The 13,383-nt window shown below is 38.4% G+C and overlaps 1 protein-coding gene across 1 annotated transcript in view; it reads right to left on the bottom strand.

Moving 5' to 3' along the window:
* The window catches only part of C9 (complement C9), a 63,149-nt gene that overhangs the window by 11,981 nt on the left and 37,785 nt on the right, over positions 1–13,383 (bottom strand). Inside the window, exons 7-9 of the mRNA XM_043489093.1 lie at positions 7,436–7,676; positions 4,497–4,622; positions 1,915–2,093 (exon numbers count right to left, since the gene is read on the bottom strand). Of these exons, the coding sequence (XP_043345028.1) occupies positions 1,915–2,093; positions 4,497–4,622; positions 7,436–7,676 (546 nt within the window). The remainder of the gene's footprint in view (positions 1–1,914; positions 2,094–4,496; positions 4,623–7,435; positions 7,677–13,383) is intronic.

Raw genomic sequence — 13,383 nt, 5'->3', positions numbered from 1 at the left:
GTCCATGGGATTGCAAAGAGCTGGACATGACTTAGTGACTGAACAACAACAGCAATACAATATGATAAATTATTATTAAGACCTCTTCAGAGAACAATCTCGGATCCATACAAGAACAGTTGAACTTTCTTTGTAGAGATGAGAAGACAAGTCACTTTAGGTGTCCATCTGAATGTAAGGGCTTCACAGGTAGTGCAGTGGGAAAGACTTCATCTGCCAATGCAGAAGACACAAGAGATAGGTTTGATCCCAGGGAAGATCCCCTGGAGGAGGAAATGGCAACTTGTTGCAGTATTCTTGCCTGGAGAATTCCATGGACAGTGGAGTCTGGTGGACTACAGTCCATAGGGTCATAGAGTCAGACATGACTGAGCACAAATGAATGCATGAACTGAATGTAAACTTCTACCTAAATCAATTCTTTTCTTGTTTGTTTTGGCCAATCAGCTTGTAGGATCTTAGTTCCCACACCAGAGATCAGACGCAGGCCCTTGTCAGTGAAAGTACAGAGTTCTAACCTACTAGACCACCAGGGAATTCTCAACCAATTATTTTCCTATTTGAGATCTTCTGACAGATTTATTTCACTGAGTTCAAGATAATGAATATAAATATTATTTAAATATGACAAAATAAAAGTGGCCTCTTCTGATTCTAATTTTGGTTAGCTTGTTTCTTCTCTTTATCCTAGCTATTGAACAAAAATTTGAAGTCTTTCATGGATGTGTTTGAACATTTACAACTGGCTGGATTTTCAGATTTCCATCACAGTTTTGCAGTTTCTGAGTTTCTCAATCACGTAAATGAGGTAGCTTTGGTGGTTTTACTCCCTCTTTAAAGACAGTAATGAAGATTGAAGAAACCCAATTCCCCAATAACTAATCCTATCAAAAATGTCAGCAACTTTATAGCTCATTAATAAAATGGAAGTATGGGTCAATCAAAGATAAATTTGATCTGAGGGAAGATAATTGTGAAACTGACAGGGAAAAAGAGCTCAGACAGTAAAGAATCTGCTTGCAAAGCAGGAGACCTGGGTTCAATTCCTGGGTTGGGAAGATTCCCTGGAGAAGGGAATGGCTACCCACTCAAGTATTCTTACCTGGAGAATTCCATGGACAGAGGAGACTGGTGAACTACAGTCCATGGGGTTGCAAAGAGTCAGGACTGAGCAACTAAAACTTTTCCTTTTCACTTTTATAGAAGATAGTAGGAAAAATACTTTCTAACAACATCAGGAACAAAATAAGCAGTAAAGGAAAACAGATACCTTTTTAGTTAGTTTGGGGAGAGAATGATGAGGCTAAATAACATTGGCAGTTATATTTTTATATTAATAGTTATAATGTCATTTTTTTTTCCTTAGGAATAAGCACCAGACTGTAAAGTCACAAAAGGTTTATAAACTGAAGACTATTATGATCAAGAAACAAAAAGGAATGGATTGCCTAACCATGAGAATTTCTCATCCTTGGTCTTACTTTCTGAGAACTTATAAACTTTTCTTTCACAAAGGCCCCTGATAAATACGATTCTCCTCTGTCGAAAAGGGTGGTATGATGTCACCTGAAGGCGAGGAACAACTTGCACAGATGGAAGGGCACTGACAATTCCTGGGCAGCTATTTTGTACCAATCTGTGCTGCAGTCTCTATATAAGCAATCATACTAAGTCCTCAGAGTAAAACGGAGCCCTGGAGAACTCAGCGTTGCAGGAGTTCCTCATCTAGTGAGGAAGAGAGACTGAGACTCCGTCCTCGAGGGCCTGATGCCCATTCCTCACCTTTCTTCTATGCCATGCTGCTTTCAGGGATGGGTATGAGTGAGTGACTTTGATACTCACATGTCTTTCAGATGAAGTTACATTTAGTCAGAAAATGACAAAACCTTCTATTTGAAAATAAGTATTTCTTACTTTTTGGCTTATGAGCACCGGAGCATCATTTAAGGAAGAGGCCCAGTTTACAAAGTCAGTCACATTAATCATTCTGGCTCCTTGGAGAAGTTTCTCTTTCAGCTCAGTTGCATATTTTCTGGTTCCTCCTCTTATGAATGTAATAACATCATCGAAGAGGTCAGCCTCTGGGTTCGTATCTGAGAAGAGAAAGAAGACATAAGTAAAGCATGTATAGTTCTGTGATATTTGATAAATATTTATTGAACCCTTTAACAAGGTATAGTTCTAGTACATTTATTGAATTTTACTTATAAATATTACTTAGATAATTTTTTCACCCCAAATCTCCAAGGGTAATTTTTACACTTGATCTTAGCCAAAAGGCCAAGAAGAGATCCAAGGATAATTTTTATTAGTAGACAATTATAGATTTCAATCCTTTTAAAGAAAATATAAATGGAATGATATTTGAGATACATTAATAATTTAAATGAACATGAACTTGGGCAAACTCCAGAAGATGGTGAGGGACAGAGAGACCTGGCATGCTGTAGTCATGGGGTTGCAAAGAGTTGGACACGACTGGGTGACTGAACACACACAACACAATAATTTGCAGTTCATCACCTAAGCATGGGCACACATGGGGACATGAGGATGAATTTTTTATTTTATTAAAAAAAATAAATTTATTTATTTTTGGCTGCACTGGGTCTTCATTGCTGCATGGGCTTTCCCTAGTTGTGGTGAGCAGAGGCTAATGTCCAGTTGCAATGCATGGGCTTCTGATTGCAGTGGCTTTTCTCGTTGCAGAGCACGGGCTCTAGGGCACATGGGCTTCAGCAGTTGTGGTGCATAGGTTTAGCTGCCCCATAGCATGTGAAGTCTTCCCAGACCAGGAATAGAACCCATATCCCCTGCACTGGTGGGTAGATTCTTAACTACTGGACCACCAGGGAAGTCCAACATAAACCTTGACTGCATGCATTTTTTGTTGAAGACTTACTTTCAAAATTATATTTTATATTTTGTATAAATTTGCTTTAAGACTATTTTATTATTATAAAATATCAAAGAATATAAAAAAGAATAAAATAAAAAGCAAAATTTTTTTCCACCACGTTTTTTTTTTTGCACATTTCTCCCTCAGTCTCTCCCAGACCAAACCACTTTTAAAAAGATTTGGGTGAATCATTTAGAGTTGTGAATTTTTTGAACTAAAAATCTAATTTCAAGAAGATATTTTTATCCTTCCTTATTTTTATAGATGAGAAAACTGAACCTCAGAGAGGTGGAGTGACTAGCCCAAGATCACACAGTAAGCTTCAGGGTCAAATTTTGAAATCATGACATTTGATGGCAAGGTCAGCTTTCTTCTCACTTCAGCAGTAGTTTCCATTCATGACCACATGTTCGTGACTGGTATGCTTTTAAAAATATTAGGCTTTCCTCTCCTCTACTTCTCCACTATCAGCTGACTCTTTAAAGGTGAGTCTTAGGCATTTGCATTTCTGAGAATGCTCTTAAGTATTTCTGGTCAGAATGAAAAATTGAGAACTCCAGCACCACTCTTGATTATAAATCTGCCAATGACTAGCAACAGAAGTAATATTTATACCAAGCAATTTGTATTTCTTTAAAAAGTTATGTACTGACTTAACGTTAAGGATGGGTTAGGGATTTTCCCATTTTCACCCAGTTTTATTGAGATATAATTGACATATAACGCTGTGTAAGTTTAAGGTGGACAACATAATGACTTGACATACACACATATATATATTACAAAATGATTGTCACAAAGTTTAGTTAACATACATCACCTCATATGGTTACAAAAACGATTTTTTCCTTGTGATGGGAACTTTTAGGATCTATTCTCTTAGCAACTTTCAAACACATCACACAGCAGTGTTAACTAGAGTCATCATGTTGTATATTACATTCACAGTATGTGCTTATCTTATAACTGGAAGTTTGTACTTTTTGACCAGTTGGGTGAGGATGAATTAGGGATTTTGAGTCAGGTGGAAAATTAGAGTGTTAAGGAGATGGCTTTGGCCTTCTCCTCTCTTGATGGACACAGACAGCACCTCCGCTAGGCCATTCAGAAGCTTTGTTAAAATTAGGGGAAAATAAAGAAAACTTTCCTCAAGATATTTTTCTACCATTGGTATTCTACCATTGCCATGATAAATATACAAATCTTCCATGACCACTGCCAGAGTTGTGCACTTCAGGGCCCAGCCATTGAATACATGTCCCCAAGTTACTTGTGTTTATAGCCATTTGGAAAACACTATAAAGATAAAATAGTTTTGGGGAATTTCCTGGCAGTCCAGTGGTAGGGACTATATGCTTTTACCACCAAGGGCCCAGGTTCGATCCCTAGCCAGAGAACTAAGATCCCACAAGCTGGTGTGGCTCAGCCAAAAAAAATAAAAAGAAAGAAAAAAATGTAAAATAGCTTTAAACACTTTTAGTTTTTTGTTTTGTTTTTAAATAAAGAATCGAGACAATAAAGAAGACTCATAGTGACAGGGCAATTCTCATGGACATTTCTTCCTTCTTTTTACCCAAGTAAGTTAGATCATACTTACCCGTTTCACCGCTACCCTTCTTTGAGCAAGGGTTTAAACCAATATTTCCTGTAACTTCAACTCCAACCCTCAGAGACAAATCCAGATTAAACCCGAGGCATCTCTGTACTTCCCTCAGTTCAATACCTGTTTAATATATTTAGTTAGAAATTATTAGATAATATCTATCAATATCATCAATAAATTCCAATTTTGTTATTTTGTAAGAAACATACTGACTTAGATTCCTAGACATTATTACTGAACTCAACTGTAAGGTTATATCTGCCCCGCTTTGCCCTCATACTAGAATCTACTGGTCTCCTTTGACTTTGCTTGTCAACTTAATGGTAAAGGACAAATATATTTACTGCTTGTGAAAAGGAACATGAGTCAGACAAGGGTGGTTATTGTGAAGACCTTTATCTCTAATACCATAAAAGGGAGACAATGTCTAACATGTACTGAATAATTATGTGCCCAGCATCATTCTAAGTATTTTGTGGAATTAACTAACTTAATCCTCACATTAACCTCTGGAGGTAAGCTTTATCATTATCCTCATTTTACAGATGAGGGTACAGAATCATGAAACAGTTAAGGAACCAGCTTTGGGCAGATGGTTTAAATACATGACACTTTGTTCTAGTCCTATGAATGCTCTTTAGTAGACACTGGTCTTGGGAGCTGACTCATTGTGGTGTGTGGATGCTCCAGTAATAAGGAAGAAAAATCCTAATATTTACTTTAGTATATAATTTATCATCTCTTCCCCTGTTTAAAAGAGGAAATTATTTCTTTCAGAGTAACTGTCCAGGCCTCAGCTCATTGACCCTATAGCTTTTGCTCTTATTTATCATTTCCGATCACACACACATATATAAACATGTAGTTATTTTTCCTGGAAGCCAAAATACTTTATGAAAAGGAAAGGGATAGGCTAAATTAATCCCATAGTGGATTAGAATCTCAAAGTGAGATTTAGAAATAGATACCTAGGGCATTTAGTCATTCATTCATTCAACAAGTAGCTTTGATGTACCCACAATTAGTGAGAATTTAAGAAATGTTCTGTGGAATTTTCAATGGGGAGGGAGGAAGGAGAATAAAAATGGAAGACAATGTTAGAAATTCAGAATACTAAATTTCCAACCTTAACTTAAGAAGCATGAGGATTCTAAGGTGAGGATGAAAATACCTAAGAGACCCCCAAAGCTTAGATTCTCTACCTCAGCTGTGGATATTTCTATGACCAGACAGAGTCTGGACATCCCACACGGAGGTGGAGGATGTGACTTGTTCCTTGGGTGTGGCAAAGTGGAAAAGTAAGAAGAGTGACTTGCTCTTCAAAGACCCAGGGTTGACCTAATCATCTTTGTCTACTAAGGCTAGAAGGTACATAGATGTAAGCAGGTAGCTCTGAGTTATCCATGATGAAAGATTTCAACCTGTGGGGTTTTTCACCAAAGCAACTCTTAGCCTGAAGGGCTCTTTGTGATTTGATCACCCTTCTCTTCTGATTTTCAGGTTATTTAAGACATATCCCTTTTGTGCCCTTTCTCCATGTGATATCTATCAATATAGCCTACCAGTCAGGGCTCCTAGAGACCTATTTATACCATCTCTCAGAAATAGCCTTGTGAGGCAATATAAGCCAAGAAACATCATACGCCACTTCCCCTGGCAATGCTTCTACTGGTCCAAGACTGAGGCATCAAAAACAATTGGTTCTGGCCATTCAGATTTGTTTCATCTACAAAATATTTATCCATTGTGGGGACAGGTCAGGCTTTAGGATCAGAACTGAACCCCCCTTTTATTTTCACTTGACACAGAGGTTAAGGATAAGAAGCCATAGAAGTGGTTTTGGCAACATTTCCTTTGCTAAGAGATACACCCCAAAACTTTGAGAACAGAGAAAAAAGATATGCTGACATCTATCACCTCTTTAAAGAGTATTGTAATTAGCCATAATTACCCACAAAATCAATAATTAAAATTTATTAACATATAAAATTTGCATTTAGTTTATTTTTAAAAGGCTTTGAGGAAGTCTTTAGGCTAGGATTTTAATTATGTAGATCACAGACCTATTCTGTACATATGGCAGACATTGAGGATCAATAAGAGTCTCTTCTATGATTTCAACTGTGGTCAGAAACCTACTCAATATGGACCCAATTCAACTACCACTCTATGGTTAGAATTGTTATCATATGAGGTAAAACTAATTTTCCACACTTGCTTTAGACTTATATGATGTTACCACTGCTTCTTCCTTCTACTCTCGGAGAAACTTTACAACATTTTCTTTCCAATTCTCAAGAATACTTTGAAGATAATTGGCACAAATATAATTGAACCAGTCTACAGATTAAGCAAGAGGTTATATAAATGATGTCTCTTGTACTTTCTTTCACCTTGTAAATAGTGCTGTGGACTGTGTTAAGTTGCCTCTGTCAGGTCCAACTCTTTGTGACCCAATGGACTGTAGCCCACCAGGCTCCTCTGTTCTTGGGATTCTCTAGGCAAGAATACTGGAGTGGGTTGCCATGCCTTCCTCGGGTCTATTCCCAACTCAGGGATAGAACCTGCATCTCTTAGGTCTCCTGCATTGGCGGCTGGGTACTTTACCCACTAGCCCCACCTGGGAAGCCGTTTGTAAATAGTGCTTCACTAAAAGCAGCATCACCAAATAACATTATATTGCAATATGAATTTGTGCATTTCTCAGTAGCCTTGCTGAGTAGTACATGGCCAAGTTATCCTGTCTGAGGTGGAAGTCAACTTGCTGTTTGATAGGATTTTAGAGGCCAAAAGGCAGGGAAAGAATTTTTTCAAAGAAGTAGGTTATAGAACTCTACCACCATTTTTAGTGCTAAACACTGGAAGAGGTTAGTGCTAGAAATAGTGGTTGATTCAAACAACATTGGAAGCTAGAGCTCTATTTCTCAGTATACCTTTCTGCTCCATGGACTTTTTATCCAAAACATATATTAGTTCATAGACTCCTCCAAGAGATCCAGAGCTACTGTAGTGGGTTCCATAGGTTTCCAAAAATGCAAAATATTCCCCTTTTTCATAAGTAGTTGGCAGAGTATTTATAGAATCCAAGAAAGTTGTTTGCAGCATGACATCCCGACTTCTCATCACAAATCTTCCCAGGTGAACTTTTCCTTTTACATGCAGATACATTTTTTCCTTTATTGCAGAGCAGAAGAAAAGAAACATGAATTTTATCACCCTTATTTCAAATTCAAAACTCACAAAATTTAGACTTTCCATAGTCAATACGTTTTTTAGCCATGACTGCAAGGTAACACTTTAACCCATATGAACGACAAACTAAAAATCCTATCAAAAGTGTTGATTAAGATGTACAGAAAATGGAACTCTCACGTATTACTGGTGGAAGGGTAAAATGGTACAACCACTTTGGAGAACTGTTTGGCAGTTTCTTAAAAAAGTCAGCACTTCCATGGCCAGCAAATTCATTTCTACATAAGATCAGTAAAAGCGTTCACAAAAAGATCTGTAAGAGGCTTTTATAGCAACTTAGAGCAGAATAGCTTAAAATGGAAAATAACAAATGTCCACTGACAGGAGAATTAATAGACAAATTGTAGTCTATTCACACAAAAGAATACTAGTGAGCAATAAAAGGGAATGAACTACCATTACAGCAACAACACAAATAAATCTCAGAAATATTTTCCTGAGTGAAATATACACCAAAGAGTTTATACTGTATGTGTGCATGTGTGTATGGTTGTTTCAGTCATGTCCAACTCTTTGCAACCCTATGGACTAAAGCCTGCAAAGCTTCTCTGTCCATGGGATTCTCCAGGCAAGAACACTGGAGTGGGTTGTCATACCCTCCTCCAGGGGATCTTCCCAACCCAGGGATTGAACTTGTCTCTTATGCTCCTGCATTGGCAGGAGGGTTCTTTACCACCAGTGATACCTGGGAAGCCCATATACTATATGACTCTATTGTATTTATATAAAGTTCTAGAAGAGGTGAAACTAAGCCGTGGTCAGAGAAATCTGGTCAGCAGTTGCTTTCTAGGTGGTAGGTGATTGATTCAAAGGGCATGAGGGAATTTTCTTGAGGAGATGGAAATATTTTGCATTTGTTTGAGGAGGTGGTTACAAAGGTGGATATAACAGTCAAAACTCATGGAACTATATGCTAAAATATTTTCATTTTATTTTATGTAAATTATACCTCACTAAGTTGACTTAAAATGTTAACAATGGAAGGATATGTAGACATTATATATGAAGCCCAATCTTATTTTACATACAAGGAAACTGGGATACAAAGGTATCAAATTATTTTCCCCAAATCTGTGGCAAAGATTGGTCCTGAAAACCTAGGTCTCAGGCCTTTCTGTGCCTTCTCCTAAGTCCTCTGAAGCTTTGATAACAGGAAAAGACAGACAATGTTTTAAGAAGTAGTTTTTAAGTCAATCTAAACACCTCAGCACTTAAATGTTCCCAGGGATGATGGCTTACATTTCCCAAGGAAAACTGGGGCAGTGACAAAGAACTATTTGATTCAATGCTATAGACTGTCCCAGGCAAAACTAAACCACAATTGAGATCCCATGATTTTGTGGAAGGTTCTTTTAAAATTTTCCTGCTGTAGTTGTGGTGAACACATGTTGATTGCATAGGAGTTTAAAACATTTTATTATTTTTTTTAAAGGTGAATCTTGGTATGTATAAACATCACAGCAAATTTTTTATGTTTTAGAAGCACAACTGTTTACACTGTAGGGCTTAACTTCAACTGATACTGGGTGATTCAGTATCTAACAAGAATCTTAAAAAAACTTATTCCATATTTATATGTTTTCCATTTGGTTAATTGCATAATAATTCTTAACAAAATCTCAAAGATGCACAAAACATATTTGAATTTCTTTTCATTTGCTAACATTGAGAGGTGTATCTTGTCAGAAAGACATTATATTCTTTGGTTCAGCTTATTTTAGAGATAGATCATTCCCATCCAAATCCATTGTTGTTTCTTCCATCTTAAAGGAATAAAATAATTTCTTGGTTTTACTTGTCTGACCACTTGCCATCCATTTCTTTGCCCTTATTGTGTTTAGTCTCTCAGTCATGTCCGACTCTTAGTCACCCCATGGACTGTAGACCACCAGGCTCCTCTGTCCATGAGGATTCTCCAGGCAAGAATTCTGGAATGTCTGCCACGCCCTCTTCCGGGGATCTTCCCAACCCAGATAATGAACCCATGTCTCCCGCATTGCGGGTGGATTCTTTACCATCTGAGCCACCAGGGAAGCTCAAGAATACTGGAGTGGGTAGTATTCTATCTTCTCCAGGAACTCTCCCCAGCCCAGAAATTGAACCTGCATTCAAATCTGAATGCAGGGGTCTCCTGCATTGCAGGCAGATTCCTTACCAGCTGAACTACCAGGGAAGCCCAATTAGAAGTAAAATTCCTTTAAAGAGTTTTCTAGTCTGGTTGTTTCCAATTCTTTTCCCATTTTCCCTTAAATCTAAACCAGTCCTGCTGCTGCCCTCTCCACTCCCAACAAAACTTCTCTTTTATTCAAAACCTCTTCTGAAGGTGCCAGTGATCTTCATAATGCTAAAGCCAGTGGTCACTTCTACATATCCTCTTACATATATTAGTACATTTGACACAGTTCATCACTCTTTTCTTTTTTGTCATCTAGGATAGTGCTTCTCAAATCATACAGTATAAACATCTAGAGAATCTTGTCAAAATGCAGTTCTGACTCAGTAGGTTTGTTGTAGGGTCTGAGATCCTAACTTCCCAGTGACATTGTTTCTACTGGTCACAGAACACACTTTGAGTAATTAGGTTCTATGGCATTACCCTGGCTACATTCTCTTTCCTTCACTCCTGGTTCCTCAGACCACTTTCTATTGAAGTTTCTTGAGTTTAGTCTTTGATCTTCCCTTTCCTAACCACACTAAAAGGCCTACAGCTTGAAGCAACCATCTATATATTTTGTTATTCAGTTGCTTAATTGCATCTTACTCTACGGGACCCATGGATTGCAGCACACCAGACTCCTCTGTCTTCCACCATCTCCCACAGTTAGCTCAAATTCATGAGCTATCTAACCATCTTATCCTCTGCCACCTACTTTTTCTATTGAACTCAATCTTTCCCAGCATCAGGGAAATGAGTAGGCTCTTCGCATCAGGTGGCCAAAGTATTGGAGCTTCAACTCCACCAACTGCCCTTCCAACATATGTTCAGGATTTATTTCTTTTAGGATTGACTGGTTTGATCTTCTTGCTGTCTCAAGAGTCATCTGCAGCACCACAATTCCAAAATATCAATTCTTCGGCTCTCAGCCTCCTCTATGGCCAAACTCTCACATTCATACATGACTACTGGAAAGATCATAGCTTTGACTATATGGACCTTTGTCAGCACAGTGATGTCTCTATGCTGTCTAGGTTTGTCATAGTTTACTTCCCAAGGAGCAAGCATCTTTTAATTTCATGGCTGCAGTCATCTTTTGCAGTAATTTTGGAGGCCAAGGAAAGATAATCTATCACTTCTCCTTCTTTTTCCCCTTCTACTTGCCATGCAGTGATGGGACCAGATGCCATGATCTTAGCTTTTTCATGTTGAGAATTCAAGCCAGCTTTTTTACTCTCCTTTTCATCCCCATCAAGAAGCTCTTTATTTCCTCTTCACTTTCTGCTCTTACAGTGGTATCATCTGCATATCTGAGGTTGTCGATATTTCTCCCAGCAACCTTGATTCCAGCTTGTGAGTCATCTAGCCCAGCATTTCACATGATGTACTCTGCGTATAAGTTAAATAAGCAGGGTGACAATATATAGCCTCTTTTTTTACTCTTTTCCCAATTTTGAACCAGTCAGTTTTTCCATGTAAAGTTCTAACTCTTGCTGCTTGACACATGTACAGGTTTCTCAGGAGATGGGTAGGGTGGTCTGGTATTCCCAACTATATAAGAATTTCCCACAGTTTGCTGTGATCTATACAGTCAAAGGCTTTAGCATAGTCAATGAAGGAGAAATAGATGTTTTTCTAGAACTCCCTTGCTTTCTCCATGACCCAAAGGATGTTGGCAATTTGATCTCTGGTTCCTCTGCCTCTTTGAAACCCAGCTTGTTCATCTGGAATTTCTCAGTTCATGGACTGCTGAAGCCTAGCTTGAAGGATTTTTAGTATAACCTTGCTAGCATGTGAAATGAGTACAATTTTACAGTAGTTTCAACATTCTTTTGCATTGTCCTTCTTTGGGATTGGAATGAAAAATGACATTTTCCAGTACTGTGGCCATTGCTGAGTTTCCTGAATTTGCTGACATGCTGAGTGCAGCACTTTAACAACAACATCTTTTAGGACTTGAAATAACTCAGTTGGAATTCCATCACCTCCACTAGTTTTTTTGTAGTAATGCTTCCTAAATTTCACTTGACTTCACACTCCAAGATGAGTGACACACACACCTTAGATGAGTGACCACACCATCATGGTTATCTGGGTTATTAAGGCCTTTTTTGTATAGTTCTTATCTGTATTCTTGCCACCTCTTCTTAATCTCTTCTGCTTCTGTTAAGTCCTTACCGTTTCTGTCCTTTATTGTGCCCACACTTGCATGAAATGTTCCCTTGATTTCTCCAATTTTCCTGAATAGATTTCTAGTCTTTCCCATTCTATTGTTTTCCTCTATTTCTTTGCATTGTTCATTTAAGAAGGTCTTCTTATCTCACCTTTCTATTCTCTGGAACTCTGAATTCAGTTGGATATATCTTTCCTCTTCTCCTTTGCCTTTATCTTCTCTTCTTTCCTCAGCTTTGTGAAGCCTCCTCAGACAAACAGCTCACCTTCTTGCATTTCTTTTTCTTTGGAATGGTTTTGGTCACTGCCTCCTGTACAATGTTATGAGCCTCCATCCATAGTTCTTCAGGCACTATATCAGACCTAATCCCTTGAATCTGTTCATCACCTCCACTGTGTAATCATAAGGGATTTGATTCAGGTCATACCTGAATGGCCTAGTGGTTTTCTCTACTTTCTTCTTTTTAAACCTGAATTTTGCAATAAGGAACTCATGATTTGAGTCACAGTCAGCTCCAGGTCTTGTTTTTGCTGACTGCATAGAGCTTCTCTATCTTTGGTTGCAAAGAACATAATCAATCTGATTCCAGTACTGACCATCTGGTGATGTCCATGTGTAGAGCCATCTCTTGAGTTGCTGGAAACGGCATAGTTGTTTGCTATGACCAGTGTGTTCTCTTGACAAACTCTGTTAGCATTTGCCCTGCTTCATTTTGTACTCCAAGGCTAAACTTGCCTGTTATTCTGGATGTCTCTTGACTTCCTACTTTTGCCTTCTAAACCCCTATGATGAAAAGGAGATCAAACCAAACAATCCTAAAGGAAATCAGTCCTGATTATTCACTGGACAGACTGATGCTGAAGCTGAAGCTCCAATACTTTGGCCACCTGATGCAAAGACCTGACTCATTAGAAAAGACCCTGAAGTGGGAAGGATTGAAGGCAGGAGGAGAAGAGGATGACAGAGGATGAGTTGGTTGGATGGCATCACTGACTCAATAGACATGAGTGTGAGCAAGTTCCAGGCGTTGGTGATGGACAGGGAAGCCTGTTGTGCTACAGTCCATGGGGTTGCAAAGAGTTGGACATGACTAAGCAACTGAACTGATGATGAAAAGGACACCTGACATTAAGTGTCAGTTCTAAGAAGGCATTGTAGGTCTTCACAGAACCAGTAATCTTCAATTTCTTTGGCATTAATGGTTGGGGCACAAACTTGGATTACTGTGATGTTGAATGGTTTGCCTTTGAAACAAACTGAGATTATTCTATTGGTTTTGAGATTGTACCCAAGTACTGCAT

This window comes from Cervus canadensis, chromosome 16 (genome assembly GCF_019320065.1).
Source record: "Cervus canadensis isolate Bull #8, Minnesota chromosome 16, ASM1932006v1, whole genome shotgun sequence".
Lineage (NCBI taxonomy): Eukaryota > Metazoa > Chordata > Mammalia > Artiodactyla > Cervidae > Cervus > Cervus canadensis.
Note: the sequence above shows the minus strand (reverse complement) of the source record. Positions and strands in the feature narration are given on the sequence as shown.